General features: G+C 37.0%; 1 protein-coding gene across 1 annotated transcript; it reads left to right on the plus strand.

Moving 5' to 3' along the window:
* The first annotated feature begins 1,445 nt into the window (after window positions 1-1,445).
* Window positions 1,446-14,574, plus strand: ALS3 (aluminum sensitive 3). The gene is made up of 3 exons (XM_006828157.4): window positions 1,446-1,797; window positions 13,697-13,942; window positions 14,201-14,574. Exons 1-3 carry the CDS (start codon window positions 1,549-1,551, stop codon window positions 14,513-14,515), a joined length of 810 nt encoding a protein of 269 aa, XP_006828220.2. The 5' UTR covers window positions 1,446-1,548; the 3' UTR covers window positions 14,516-14,574.
* Window positions 14,575-15,854: the final 1,280 nt, after the last annotated feature.

Here is a 15,854-nt window from a genome sequence, read left to right on the forward strand (position 1 = left end):
TAACTAAAATAAACAGTATTTGGATACATCCCTACGAATAAGGTTGTCACCTTAAACTACACATTTTATAAAATAATATTGAAAATAATACTTAGGAGAATTTTTGGGTCTGAAAATTTTGGATCTACTTAAAAATAACAGATAATTTTAAAATAAATAAATAAATAAATCTTAATTCTTTAACTCTTAAATCTATCTATCCAAAGAGTCCCCAAATTTGGAGTTCTAATAATATTTTATTTTAAAATTTACCTAGACTAAATGAATGGTAGAACTCTTACAAGTGGGAGCAATGTTTTAAAGCCCTGCAATTTATGATTTGGATGGGATTCTGGTTTAAGATAGCCTATTTGCTTCCCCAAAATTGTCTTTTTATACATATATATATATATATATATATATATATATATATATATATATATATTTAAAATTAATCTAATATTTTTAAGTTTGTTTATGAAAAAGGTTTCTATACTTCCCTACAGCATAGCATAGAAGATATATGCTTCCCTTACCATCCAGTCGTCCAATTTTGATCATGAGAGCTGCTCACCGTTTGATCTTGGATCCAACGTCTCAAAATATTTTATTTTTAATTTTTTTATATAAATTGTATGAATTTGAAATTCGGTACGTGCCATCTTCTCATTGGGGCACACCTATAAAAAATATTAAAAATAAATTTTCAATAAAATATAATAACCAAAATACATCTTGAACTTTTAGAGGTATTTTGGTCATTTTATTTTATTGAAAATATTGTTTTTATATTTTTCGTTAGTGCAAATTTAATAGAAGATTGGACGTCCAAAATTTGGTGTCAAAATAGTTTATAAAAAAAACATTAAAAATAAAATAGTGTAAAGACGTAACATTGTGATTGGAGACCAGGGGAAATATATAAGTTTTTATGCTGGTAGGGGAATTATAAAAAACTTGTCCCCACCCTATAGACTCTTATTTTAATTTTTATTTAGTTTTAAGAGAAAGGTTTCTATATTTTTCCTACAACATAGCATCCTCTACCATCCAGCTGTTCAATTTTGATCAAGAGAGTACTTACTGTTTGATCTTCAATCCGACGTCTTAAAGTATTTTATTTTTACTTTTATTTTTTATACAAATTGTATGAATATGAAATTGGATACTTGCCATCTTTTTATTGGGGCACATCTATAAAAAATATTAAAAATAATTTTTCGATAAAATATAATGACTAAAATAGCTCTTGAATCATTTAAAAGTATTTTGGTCATTTTATTTTATTTGAAATATATTCTTTATATTTTTCGCTAATGTGAGTTTAATAGACGATTGGAAGTCCAAAATTTAGTTTCAAAAGAGGGAGAACGTTGATTACTCCATTTTTAAAAACACTTTTCTAGTAAGAAGAATCCACCTCCCCCACTAGGAATGTTTTATCTGGGGCAGGTTGCAGTCAGCCCGTCTTCTTCGGCAGCACCATGAAAGAGATTGAGGGAAAACCAGAAGCCCCATAATCCCTCCTAATTCACAGGGTGAAGTTTTCTTGAGTTTTGATAGCCCACCATGCATTTATCTCTAACAATGGATACCATGTGGAGGGATTTCCTTAAAGGCATGCTGAAACCAGTTGCTGCTACAACTGTGGTTCTAATGGCGGTTGTGCTTTCATACTTTCAGAAGCTGGGTTTAGAGGGAGAGATGGTGTACGCCATTCTCAGGGCTTTTCTTCAGCTCTCTGTTATTGGGTTTGTGTTGCAGTTCATCTTTACTCAGGAGAACGCTGGATGGATAATGGCGGCTTACCTGTTCATGGTTGGTCTCTCTCTCTGGTAGTTGGGAATTTTCCAATCTTATGCATTAACTGGGTTGCCAAGTTTGTCAAAATTGGTCTACTCTCCTTTTATCAAAATGGGTCCCTTGAGATGTAGAGAATCTGTTATTGGAAGTGGTTAATAGTTAAATCATTCTTTTATTGCCGGGGTTAGGTAAAATGTTGTGGCTTTGATGTATGCCCGAAGAGATTGTATATTTTAGTTTGAACTTAAGTGTTAAAATCTCTGTATTCATAATTTTGTGTTCATTGTGTTCAGTGATCATGCGTGATTTTTTTATGTAGATTCTGTTATTAATAAGTACGATGGGGGCTTAGTCTTATTCTTCAGTTCAATTTAACATGTTAAGTACACAATCTCTCATGTGGATTCTGTTTATAATAAGTATGATAGGGTGTCATTGATTGGGGATAGTGTCTGTTTCTTTGTTTGGGATAGTTGTCTTTCTATCTCTTACTTATTTATCATAGCCGGTGTTTCCTTCTCTTATCTTCTGTTTTAAATGAAGTTTGGTGATCAGAATGTACCTTTTGTTTCTGGTTAGAAATGATTGGGGTTAGGGTGAGTAAAAGTTAGTTGCTGTATTTTAGTTGTCTTGAAGGCTACTTGAGAGTCCTATAAAAGGTCTTCTAGTTGAAGAAGGAATGAAAAAGTGACTCTTCTGGGGCTTATAGCTCACAGGAGGCTTTCCCCCAACGAACTAGGAAAAAACATGTCCTGACCATTTCTTTTTGTCCAACACCATCAAAGGCCTAAGGGGGTTCCTTGGATTAGCTGGGTACTCCGGTAAATTCGTCTAGACACATTTCAGTGGATTGAGGAATTGGAATTCACTTTTAGTAATCTAAAGAAAGCTATGATGTTAACCCCAGGTTTTGGCTCTTCTTGGTTCTCGTAAGACCTTTGTGATCGGCAACTGTTGCTTCAGGAAATGGAGTTGTTGGAGTATTGATGCAAGAAGGTTGACCATTGGCTGTCACAGGAGAGGTGTTGAGTGGAAGGAACATGTGATTCTCTACTTACAGGAAGGGCATGTTGGTGCAATAGAATATTGTGTTTCAAGATTTACGGATACAATCTGTATTTAAACTACATGATGGATCAGTGAATGTCTACAATGGCTGAACATAAATGGATGGAAAACTTGATCTGTATGACTACGAGATCATTTACTGAAAGGGACTGAAAATATAGCTGCAGATGCTTTCTCACATATATTTGAGGCAGGGGGTATAACCATCATCTCTTCTCCTTGGTTTGTATGGATGGAAGTTTAAAAGGTGTATAATATGGACAACAATTTATAAAAAATCATTCAAGAGCTACAGAATCAGTCTACCCCTGCTCAATACTATTCTTATGACAATGGGTTCTTCGCTATAAAGGGGCTGAATCCAAGTGCTGAAAAGCAAATTCTAAAGGAGTTGCATGCATCACCTCCCCTGGCATTCAGGGTAGCTTAATACTTACAAACGGGTATCTAATACCCTTTACAGGAAGGGCATACACCACGTCATTGAGATGTTCGTAGCTTAATATGATGTTTGCCAAAGAAATAAACATGAAACTGTAGCCTTCCCAGCCTTAACAGCCTTTGCAAACCCAAATTCTTACTTGTACAGAAATATCTATGGATTCTATTATTGTGGGGTTACTAGCGTCACATGAAAATAGTGTGATTTTTGTCCCTGTAGATCTCTTGTGCAAATAAGCCCATTTCGTGTTTATGGTCTGTCCATTCACAGCAGCAAGTTGCACAAGTTTTCATAGAGAAGATACATTGTGTGTCTTCCACCATAGTTAGTGACCAAGATGCTGTCTCACAAGGAATTTTCGGTGAGGATTCTTTCGTTTGCAGGGCATCCATCTCCAAGTGAGCCTGTCGTACCACCCTCAAACAGTTGGGAAAACGAAGGTGGTTAATAGGCATTGGGGACTTCATGAAGTGCTTCTCTAACTTCCAACCCAAATATTGAGTGAAGTTGCTTCGGGAGAATGGTGGTATGCTACGGCTTTTCACTTCTCAACTCAGATGACTTCTTATGAGCTTGTATATGGCAACCTTCACCTAGCATCCTTCCATGCGATCCAACACTATTGTGCAACATGTGGATGTGAATTAAGGAGTGGGGACCTACTTCTTCATTTGCTCAATGAAAACCTACAAACAGCTCAAGAACAAATGAAGCAAGAGCGGACAAGCACCAATCAGAAAGATGCTTTATCTATGTCTCTATCCATAATGGCAAACAGCAGTAACAGTTTGGGGATCATTGAAGTTGTCTCCATGTTTCTATGGCGCATATCATATCATTCAAAAGATTGATTCAGTAGCTTACAAACTCGAGCTAAATTCACCCGAGCTTCCACATCTCCAACCAAAAAAAGAACTTGAACTAAATTCACCCTGTAGTCCACATCTCCACCAAAAGATGAAGTGGGGGCAAGGTAGTATTGCTGTTGAGAATTTTGCCATTTATCACTGATGTTGGAGCTGTCCAAATAGAGCCACAAGCATTTTGAACAGGTGGATGGTGAACAAAAATGATAAGGTGGCTATGGAGGTCTTATTGCTATGCGCACTCACACTAGCTGAAGATGTGACTTGTGAGGACTACCAGAAGCTTCATGAGCGATTTCTACAATTCCAATCTTGAGGACATGGTTACTGTCTATGGGTTGGAATTGTTCATTGAGGATAGTGTCTTTCTCTCTTTTGGGGTGGTTATTTTTCTTTCTCTAACATCTTTCTCTTAGTAGGTGTTCCCTTCTCTAACTTATCTTCTTTTTCATGTAAGTTTGGATCATCATGAGGGTGCAAGTTTAGAATTGATTTGAGTGAGGGTAAATAGAAGTTAATATGAATTAGAGTTGCATTAGAGGCTACATGGGAGTCCAATAAAAGGTCTTGTAATTGTCGATAGAAGGAATCAGAAGTATCTCTTTTGGGGCTGATGTCTCGTAGGAGGTTCTCCCCTCTCAGAGAAGGAAAAAATTTGTTCTTACCAAGATGGTTGTCTTTCTCTCTCTAACTTCTTTCAGCCAGTAGGCATGTCCTTCTCTCGCTTATCTTCTATGTTAAATGAATTTCAGTAATCTTAAGGTTGAGCAAATGTGTATTATTTTTTAGTTAGAATTGATTTGGGTGAGGGTGAATAGAATTTAGTTTCTAAATTTGAGTTGCTTTAGGGGCTGAGAGTCAAATAAAAGGTCTTAATAGAATTTAGTTCCTAAATTTGAGTTGCTTTGGGGGCCGAGAGTCAAATAAAAGGTCTTGTAATTGTTTAAAGAAGGAAATAAAAAATGTTTTTTGTCACTTGTAGGTCATTGGAGGCCCTCCCCCCACAAAGTGAGAAAAAAATGTGTTCTTACCACCTACAACACCTACACACACAAACACAAACTAAGGCAAAACTCTAAATTTTGTCCAAACTCAAGCAGTCCACAATACTATTTGTTTGAGGAACTGCAGCCCTGTAAGCTCTGATTTTTCTCATATTGGTTCAATCCACGAGTCTAAATTATGGCACTAGTGGCATTATCATTAGACTAGGTTTATTTGACATGGGTTGCATCATGATAGAACTATAAGGAGAAATGCTTTGTTTACTCTTTTTTGTCAATACACATTGACTCGATGGGTTCATTGACAGATTTGGAAGCCTCTTAAATTGAAATTTTTTGTTCTTGTAATGATGTATTCTAGGAGTTCAGATTTTGGTTTTCACAAGTTGAATCTCAAACTCAAGTTCAATGTCGACGGGAGTTTAAGAATTTTAGCTTAAAATATCTGCCATCTATTAGAGTTCCTAGGTTAGGATTGATTTCTGTAAACCTATTATGCCTCTCTATGAAATCCGATGCCTTGATTTCTTTCTATGGGACATATCAGGACAGAATTTCCTTAACATATAATGCATATTAAATCCATGATTTGCTTGGAAATATGTTACATAGATTCTTATATTTGGATGGCGTTCCCACGTTGGACACTTTTTGACTCCTAACTGCACATATTTTATTGATTCTTCTTCATGATAATTAAACATTGATTGCATCATTAATAGGGACTTGATCTCCTTTTTATGTTTAGTAGACACGTGAACTTTGAAAATGTCTATGAAACTTTAAAAGTATCACTTTGAAAATGTCTATGAAACTTAAAAAATATCCACGAAATCTGCCAATTAAGGTATAATTGATTATCTCTTTCTCCGTTTCATGAAATGAAATACTGGTAAAACATTGTTGGAGTTGGTTCTGTTCAGAATATAGCCATGTTGCTAAATCCCCTTCTCCATGGCATGAGGAATCTGATACCCGGTACTCATTTCAGATATAGACACACTTACGCGTTTCCATGCAACCTAAGCTTGTGATCTTTCTCAGGCTGAGAGGGCCTTTCTTGAATTGAGGGTATACCCTTTCGCAATACTTATCTCAATGACATCTTATTTGTGAGCCCAAGGACTAACTAATTTGGAAAAGAGACAAAATCTATAGGGGACTGCTATAATTCTTTAAGAGTAAATCATTTTTTATTGTTTGAATGTGAAATTAAACATTAGCTACTAACGCTGTTGGACTCTATATATTCTATAAATAGGATGGAATAAATGTTACAGGCTTGTTGGAATCTTGTATGTGGTGTTCTGTTGTCTACTCCAAAAATTAATACTTCATTGATTTTCGTCATGGAAAATTCACTCTTGCTGCTGGTTCCATTGTTGCTTTGGCACCTAGTGTTGCACCCAGCATTGTCATAAGATTAATCACATATCTTTCTTGAATGAGAAGTATTTCCTTATCAAATATTGAGACCCATGGTGAGGTCTCTAACTCTATTCTCACCAAAGGGTAGGGGCTCAAATCCTCGCTGACTTACTACTTTAGGAAAGAGGATGAGTTCATGGTGGTAGTATCCCCACACCCAGTTGCCACATCTTGGTATCCATTTCTACCGTTGACACCCCCAATTAACACCTTTAAAATGTAACTCCCCAATCTATTGAAAAAATGGGTACGGGGGGCCTATCTTCCCCACTTAATTACTTAAAAAAAAAAAAAAAAAATACAAATATCTTAATTCACAATGCTTTTAACTAATCCCATAGAGAACTTCTTCATAACTCTTGCTTTAAACCTTTAATTGTTACATAACAATTTATTTATTCTAATTTATTCTTTTGATATGTCACCTGCTGTCTTGTTATGGTAATAAACAAGAAGAAATGAATTAAAAATTAATTATCAAGTTGCTCTGATCATAATAAGGTCAATCTATTCAAGGCAACTGAACAACAGAAACTAGAGATGTTGTGTGACTTGTATCGAAGGCATAAATGTGGTTCCATTTACCTGTGTGCACATGAAGGATTGAGGACATACAAACTCTCAGCTTGTTTTATAAAGGATTCCCGTTAGTATTATCATTATTATTTTTATGGACTCAATTGAGCCTTAGCGAGACTCGACTGAGTTATCCAATTTTTCTTTCTATGTTGCATCCTAACTTGAAGCCATATCTGCACCAGAAGTTAGCCACGTCAAGTACATATAAAAATCAAGGCAAAAATCCAAGGGTAAGAAGTCATTTGATTCCTTTATTGTTTTAAGCAGCGTCCAAGGAATGAACCAAACCTTGCTAACACATCTAAGGCAACAAGGTGCTTAGAAGAAATATGTGTGAGGCCATGCTTCTCCTTGATAAGATTTCTCAATTGTGAGGGGGTTTGTCGTAATGTTTTACGAGATATCCTGGCTAGATATCTTGAAAGCAATCCATGCTTGCTGGGGGTAAATCCCCTTTGAAACTACTTTGGCTTGAGAATTCCTGCCACAGGATGAATATAATCAACTTGTCTAATCTTTATTTTGGAACCTTTGACAACATTAACGTTGAAACACCTAATGTTTCCACTTTTCCACCTACCATTTCTTGTGGATGATTTAGCCAATGACCCCCCATAGTGATCTCAAAAATGGGTATTTCTTCTAGTGTATCAGAGGATTTGATTGGTGTTCTTAAAAAACAAATGCACTATAAGCACACCCTGCACCCATCTCCAAATTGCAGCATCACAGCTCAAGCTAAGGAGGTACAAAACAATCATCACAATGAGCACTAAGTTAGCAAACTGTACTTGGTTTGGAAGGATACATGGTTTCCTCTGGCTCCATTAGTAAGAAAGCAAATGTCATAAAATTAAATCCTCCCTTTGTCGAAGTTTCCATAAATCATTATTTTTGAATTGGCCTTGTTTTTGTTGGAACTCATTGATCATCACATTGATGTGAAATTGCAAATGGAATTTTGCAACACGATTCTAGTTCATAAAGCCCATTCTATTCTCATTCTCCTGTTTTAGTGAGCATGTCAAGGCATCTTAGCAGTCCCTCCATCTCTATGTTACTATCCCATACGATGATCGTATCCATTGAATGCCGGTATCTTCATCAAAGAAGCAGTTCTGCTGCTTCTTATATCCATCCATATGTGTCTTTCAGAAAAGCTGATGGCCTTCCAAGTAATTTAATAATTTCTGGATCACCTTCATAAGCATTCGCACCTCACGACACTCTCTTATTACTACCCATCATCACATCCTTGTGCTCCAGGACCTCCACTTCCCTTGAACCAAAGCATTCTAGATGACAATATATTATACACATTCCCAATATGTATCAACCTTAAAAAGCATCATCGCACTTTGATAAGGGCTAGGGTATCCATATGGTGTAGAGAAGTTACACAAGAAATTTGGATATTAGCTGGAGAAACTGTAATTAATTTAGTTTTCCATGCCACTATTCCGACTTTATCTTTCCATGAGTATATCTCTATGCACAAGCTCGGATGGTAATTTTAGGATAGTTTTACAGCTTCTTGTCAACAAGGTTCCAGATAAAGTCAAAGGCATGCCCAAACAGCCATGAGGCAGGATTTGGCATCTCTTTCTCTTCTGAAAGGTCAATAGAAGGGGAGAAAATTTTGGGATTAGAAAGAGAAAAGCAATTATTAGGATGCTGAACTAAAAACGTCACTATAGTGGAATGCTTGACGCGTTCTATTATGCGTGCAGCAGAAGGTAGTAGGGAAATGTGAGAATAGGTAAGACTGTAAGAGGAGGTATAATAGAAGTCAAGAGAGACTGCAAGAAATGGGTGAGAAGAAGGTAGAGAAAGAATGAGGTACTATATGCAGATAGTAAATTCTCACCTTGAAATCTGATCTCATAAATTGCACTAGATATTATCATGAGAGATTGGGATGAGATATTAGCATCCTTATCTAAAAGTCTTTGGACCTTTTTATCTCATCTGCATTTAATTTCAGAAATTGTGTCATTTCTTGGCTAGGTGCCATGTGGAGTTGCATTTCCGAGAAGTACTTTGCTTTATTGGTAATGCTTGGTTGAATACATATGCTGTTATGTAAAGCTCTTGTTACATACACTAAGCTTTGAGTCAGAAAAAAAAGAAGATCCAGTGCAGCTAAAAACTTGTTTTTTCTGGGCAGAGCGCAAACCATCTTGAAAAACTTGGGCTGAGTCCACTCTGGCTCGGTTGAGTTATTCGGGCTTGGTTGGTAACCAGGCGAGTTCCCATGTGCCTACTCTGGGTACATGGGAACCAGCAACCTGTATAGTACTTGTGTGGGTACTCTACATACTTGCCCTAGTATTTGCAGAACTTAGGCTTACTAGTCTGCTGTCTTCATGGTTTTTGTTTCTGGTGTCCTGTTGTTTCAAAGCCTAGAACACAGAGGCAGAGTATCCACTTTGCTGGTGAGAAGATTTTTCTTTTTTTGGGGAGGGGTGGGAGGGGCTGTTGCGGGTTGCAGGCCGGGGGGATCGTTGGGGATTTGGTGGAGAAGAGCAGAGCAAGAACATAGGAGGAGGGCTGTGGTTTTAACTAGGGACAGAATTTTGCTATTTGATTTCCTGGGCTGCGGGGAAGATGAAGGTGGTTGAGAGTTGGCTTGGACTATGTAACTGGGTGAACCAGGAGGGTTATGAAAATGATGGGGGGTGAAGGGGGGAGTGAACAGAAGTAAGGACATTAAGGAGGGAGGGGCCAAAAGTGTTCTCCATAGGGTTTTAGAGGAAAGGGGATAGGGTGTTATCATAGGGTAATGGTTGTGTATATGGATGGAATGAGGGAGTTGTGGGCTCTGAGAACCTGGGGGGAGAGGACACGAAGAGGGGAAAGGAGGCGAGAGGGCAGGGAATGATGTAGGTAGGGCAGGAGAGGGATCGAGCGAGGAGAGAAAGAAGGGTTTTATTGGGGAAGAGGGTGTTGGGGTAATCATGGCTGTTGATAGAGATCGTGTGAGGCAGCTGGATGTCACCTATCTGAGGGCAGATGACTGGAGTTGAGTTGCGTTGAGTTGAAAGATTCTTGACATGCTCTGCTGTTGGCTGTTTTAAATGAGGGAAGGTGGCATCTGGATGATCCAAGAGGAGTCGTCAATAGACATTAGATGACTAGTTGGCCATCTGATTAGAGGGGCTCGAGCTTGAAAGGCTAACATGGATGAAAGGCCATAAGTCCCCATATGTTTTCTCACTACTTCCAACCATATCCTTTTGGGCTTACCCTTTACTTTTTTTGAGCCTTCCACTTGAACTAACTTGTACCCCCTAGCAGGTACGTACTGAATCAATGCTGTACATGGCTAACCCAACTAAGTCTACTTTCTCTTATCTTATCGCCTATTGGTGCCATACCTAAGTTCTTCTGAATGTATTCATTTCGAATTCATCCCTTCCTGACTTGCTACTCATCCATCTCAACATCGTCATCTCAGCTACTCATCCTATGGGTATGTTGCTTCTTGACTGGCTAACATTCCACTCCATAAAGCAAATCTGGTCTCACAGCTGTCTTATGGAACTTGCCATCAGCTTCAATGGTATGCGGCGATTGCATAAAACTCCAGTTGCACATCTCCCACCTAGCTCTAATTATATGTGCGACATCTTCCTCGATCTCTCTATTTTCCTAGATTATCAACCAAAGATATCAAAAGCGCACTGTTTGTGGTATTTCTTGCCTATCAATCTTAACTATTTCCTTGTCTGTACTCATAATATTACTAAACTTACATTTCGTATACTTGTCTTTGTCCAACCAATTTTAAAACCTTTAAATTCTAGAGCATCATTCCAAAGTTCTAACTTTGTGTTGACGTCATTTTGGATCTCATTGATCAAAACCATGTCATCCATGAACAACATAGACCAAGGTACCTCATCTTATAGGTGCCTAGTTAAGTTATTCATAACTAAGACAAAGAAGTATGGGCTCAACGCTAATCCTTGATGTAGACCTATTGTCACTGAGAACTTGCTTGTCTCTCTATTTAATTGTTCGCACACTAGTTAGCACTCCCTCGTATATATCTCTCATCAAGTCAATGTAGTGTCTAGAAACTCCTTTATTTCCAACACCCAACAAATTAATCTCGAGGTACTGTATCATAAATTTTCTCTAGATCAATAAAGACCATGTGGAGGTCTTTTCCCTTCACCATAAACTTCTCAATCAGTCCTTAAGTAGGAAAAATAGCCTCAGTTGTTGACTTCCTTCGCATAAAACCGAATTGGTTTTCTGATACACTCATTTCATGCCTTAGTTGTTGCTAAATCACTCTCGCCCCCAGCTTTATAGTGTGTTCATAAGTTTGATTCCTCAATATGTATGTCTCATTTGTTCTTTTAAATAGGTACCACCATACTTTTCCTTCATTCATCTGGCATTTTTTTTGTTCTCAATACCTTGTTGAACAACTTTGTTAGCCAGTCAATGCCGAACTTCCCCATGCACTTCCAAACCCCTATCGGCATATCATCTATGCCTAAAGCCTTTCCTATCGTCATCCCCTTCAAAGCTTCTTTCACTTCTGATATGCTAATCCTACGAATGCATCTATGACCTCCGCCCTCATTTATGCCAATGATTCTTTCTAACGTTATGTTCCCATTGTGTTCGTCATTTAATAATTTTAAAAGTAAACTCTCCACGATTCATTGACCTCTTCATCATTCTAAATATAGATCCGGGAGAGAGATCGCAAAGATTCTAGTACCTATGGTCTAAACTCCTCATAAGTTGGCAGATCAAGTTAGTTTATCTTTCTAATGTTTTCCTCTTTTGGCTGTGATGGTGAATGTGAATATTGAAGAAAAGTAGACATGAAAGAATTGCATTGAATGAATTATTCGACATAAAGTTAGTTAATCATAACATTTGAAATTTTCCTATGAAAGGGAGGAAAAAGAGTGATAGTCTATTAGGTGACCAGTGTACTGGCTTGCCCTTCTAGGAAAGAACAACCTTAAACCCACATGTGATGCGTTGCAATCCATTTGGAAGAATTTCTTGAAATTTTTTGATTCTAAGACAGGATGATTTATGCTTTTCTTCATGACTACTCTAAAGCTCTCTTGGGCAACCTTCATCTACCTCAATCCACTGAAATACAACTTTCTTCATGCAGTTTGTCATAGATACAACTAATATTTCTAGTAAATTGCCTGTAAAAACCCAAACTATGGAAGCTTCTCACCTCACTTACAATCTTCGGTGTAGTCCAGCCTACAATTATGTGCACTTTTGGCTTGCCTCTTGGTGCACTCAAAAGAACGTCCTAGCTCTCCACACTCAGAACACTTTGTACCCTGATTTTGCATTTGATGAGGCTTGTTCCTACTTGGGTCTCTTTTTATATTTTAATTATAACTTTTTTTCTACAAATCCAAATAACATAAAATTGTAATCATCCATTTTTCTCATCAAGGCGTACCTACTAAAAATATTAAAAGAATCATTCACAAAACATAAATTGACCAAAATACCCCAAAAACATTTTGGGGGTATTTTAGTCCATTTTGTTTTTGCAAATTATTTTTTTGATATTTTCATTAAATTCTTCTATTTTTAAAGAACACATGTCAAAATTTCAAGTGATTTGGATTTATAGAAAAAAATTAAAATTAAAATACAAAATACAATCGTGATCATTGGATCGGCTCAGATTTATTCTAAACCGTTGAGCTCATATATAGTTGTGAGCTAGTGGGCTTATACCAGCATTTCCCAAAGGGAAATGTATCAACACACTTGAGAGAGTAATAATTTAGCACTTTACTCTTATATTTTGATTGAATTTCAAAATACCCATAAAATAACTCATGCTCTTGAGTTGGAAGAGTTCCAAAAGGGTAAATCATTTAATAGTTCATCGCTTGTGGGTATTTTGATAAAAAAAAAATTTAAAATTTAAAATAAAAAAAAAATATTTGGAAACTTCGAGTTTTGAACATAAAGTTGCTATTAATGATGTTCGATACATAAGAGTACTAACCATAATTTTCGTGAGAAATTTAGTTTGGAATTCTTAGGTCTAGATATTGTTGTTAAGAAAAGGCATTAAGGCAATCAAGTTGTTCAAAACTTAATAGTTTTGAACTAAGGGCATTTTGGGAAAAAAAGAGAGAAAAAAAAGAGACAAATTCAAATTAGTTATTCGTTTACCAAAGATGTCAGTGATAGACATAAAAAACATGAGAGAGAGAGAGAAGAAGAAAAGAAAAGAACAGAGAATGAAAGATGTCGCTAAAGCATGTAGAAAACATGAATTTGTAGTTTGTCCTTGTGGAAACTTTGATTACGATCTGATTCAGTATTCATTTCTTGAGTTATTGGTACCTCTCATCTGGTTGAAACTAGTAGTCTCTTGCCAAAAAAATAAAGGACTTCTATTCTCCAAAAAATACCCGTAGTCTCGAAAGCTCCCTTGTGTATATTTCAGCTCTTATCTATGCACATCTCATCATGGTATTGTAGGTTTCTCTAAGCTGAAATCCTTTGTGCAGGTCTCTGTCGCTGGTTACACAGCCGGTCAGCGAGCAAAGCACGTCCCTCACGGGAAGTATGTGGCTGGTGCTTCCATTTTGGCTGGAACAGCAATTACCATGTTCCTGCTTGTTTTACTAAATGTTTTCCCCTTTACCCCACGATACATTATACCTGTTGCTGGAATGATGGTTGGGAATGCCATGACTGTGACTGGGGTCACCATGAAAAGGCTTCGAGATGACATCAAGATCCAAAAGAACCTGGTTAGTTTGGTCATAAAACTTGAAACCTATCTTCCAGGCTTGATCTTTTAGTATCGTATGTAACGTTTGAATTGAAGCTTTTGGGTTCTAATCCATCTTACTAACCTGTCCTTTTGGAGATTTTTATATGAAGATTTGGCTTTGAACCCATCTTACGATTGCTGATCTTGCATTTTTTGGAACGTTTGAACCGAAAATAATTTCTTTTCGTTCTTTTTTTTATTTTTTAACCTTTTTTTTTATATAAATCATGTGAAGGTGGAGACTGCTCTAGCTCTTGGAGCCACGCCACGCCAAGCTACAATACAACAGGTGAGGAGGGCTCTGATACTTGCACTCTCCCCAGTTTTGGACAATGCCAAGACAGTAGGGCTCATTTCTCTTCCCGGGGCCATGACTGGGCTTATAATGGGGGGTGCCTCCCCGTTGGAGGCCATACAGTTACAAATTGTTGTTATGAACATGCTCATTGGAGCATCAACAGTGAGCAGCATTATGTCAACTTACCTCTCTTGGCCTGCCTTCTTTACCAAAGCTTATCAGTTGGAAACCGTGGTCTTTGTTGCAGAATAAGCTCTCAATGTAATAGACCTTGTGATTCTCAGATTCTATGGTAGCTATGTTTTCATGCATATGTCACGGCTTTAGCATTGTGGGAATTCATTTGAAGGCTGGTATCCTATATGCATACTGTGTATTGTATCGATACACTTAAGGGTTTGCCACCAGATGTCTTTCATAGATGACGAAGATGAGTCGGAATTCTGCTGATGGAAAATGGTAAGCAAACAAGTGCTCATGTGCTTCGTCAGTAATTAAAGACTGATGGTCGATCTCCCTTTTGTGTATGGTTACACACTAGGCACATGCTTCCTACTTATAACTAGAGATGTGGGATATACCAACTCAATGACTGTAAATTGAGGGCCATGTAATTTAAGGGCCAGGTGGTCAAAAATTGATTTTGGTCACTAAATCTAACGAACATCAAAATAGATGGCTGATAGCGCACAATATTTACTCGTAAAAGCAAATCTTATTTTTCTCTCTTTACCAAATTTTTCTTGGAAACATTCTGTCGGGGTCAATAGACTGTGAATGCAAAAATAGCTCTCAAAATATATACTTAACGCTGAAATATAGTGTTAGCTTCTAAGCTAAATTAATCTCTCTCTCTCTCTTGCTCGATTGATATATGTGCGTGTTTTTATTATACTTCACCCCTCAATATTTATTGGATATTCATTACCGTTGACATCTAATATAAAAGTATTTTTATGAAGGGCTCTTTTTTGTCCTTATTACCTTTCACTTTTAATATAAAAATATTTTTATGAAGGGCACTTTTTTGTCGTTAACAAGGCGTAAACTAGATTGGTCGAGAAGATGGGGGTGGCAGAAATTTAAAATTGAATAGATCGAATGAAGCAGGATTTCAAAATTCGCCTAGTCGTGTCGACTCGGGCGAGTGATTCGGTTTGTGCAATCGTGTCAGTTCTCGAAAGGTTTTTGTGCAGTCCAATGGTTTAATAAACGGATCGGTGATCCGGATCGGCAAATCGACGATCCGGATCGAAAATCGGGTGAATCGGTCAGAATAAAGCTTCAAAAAAATCCGAAAAATTTATTAAAATTCATTATAAATATTATTTTTTAGGTATTCAATAAGAAATGAGGGTACTCCATTAAGAATTTTCATGTTTTTGCATGAATATGCGAATATTGATATGTTCTTTTCCTTAATGAATTACCATTCAACATTTAATTTACATCACACAAAAGGATAAACATAGAATTATCATGGAATAAGTATATCAACATATATGGACTACAATAAAGCATAAAATTAGTAACATACGATCTAAAAATAAAATGATAGACGACGTTGTTGTTCTTTTTGGTCACGCTGGTG

The sequence above is a fragment of the Amborella trichopoda genome, chromosome 8 (assembly GCF_054954075.1).
Source record: "Amborella trichopoda isolate Santa Cruz 75 chromosome 8, AtrichopodaSantaCruz75HAP2 v2.0, whole genome shotgun sequence".
Taxonomy (NCBI): Eukaryota; Viridiplantae; Streptophyta; class Magnoliopsida; order Amborellales; family Amborellaceae; genus Amborella; species Amborella trichopoda.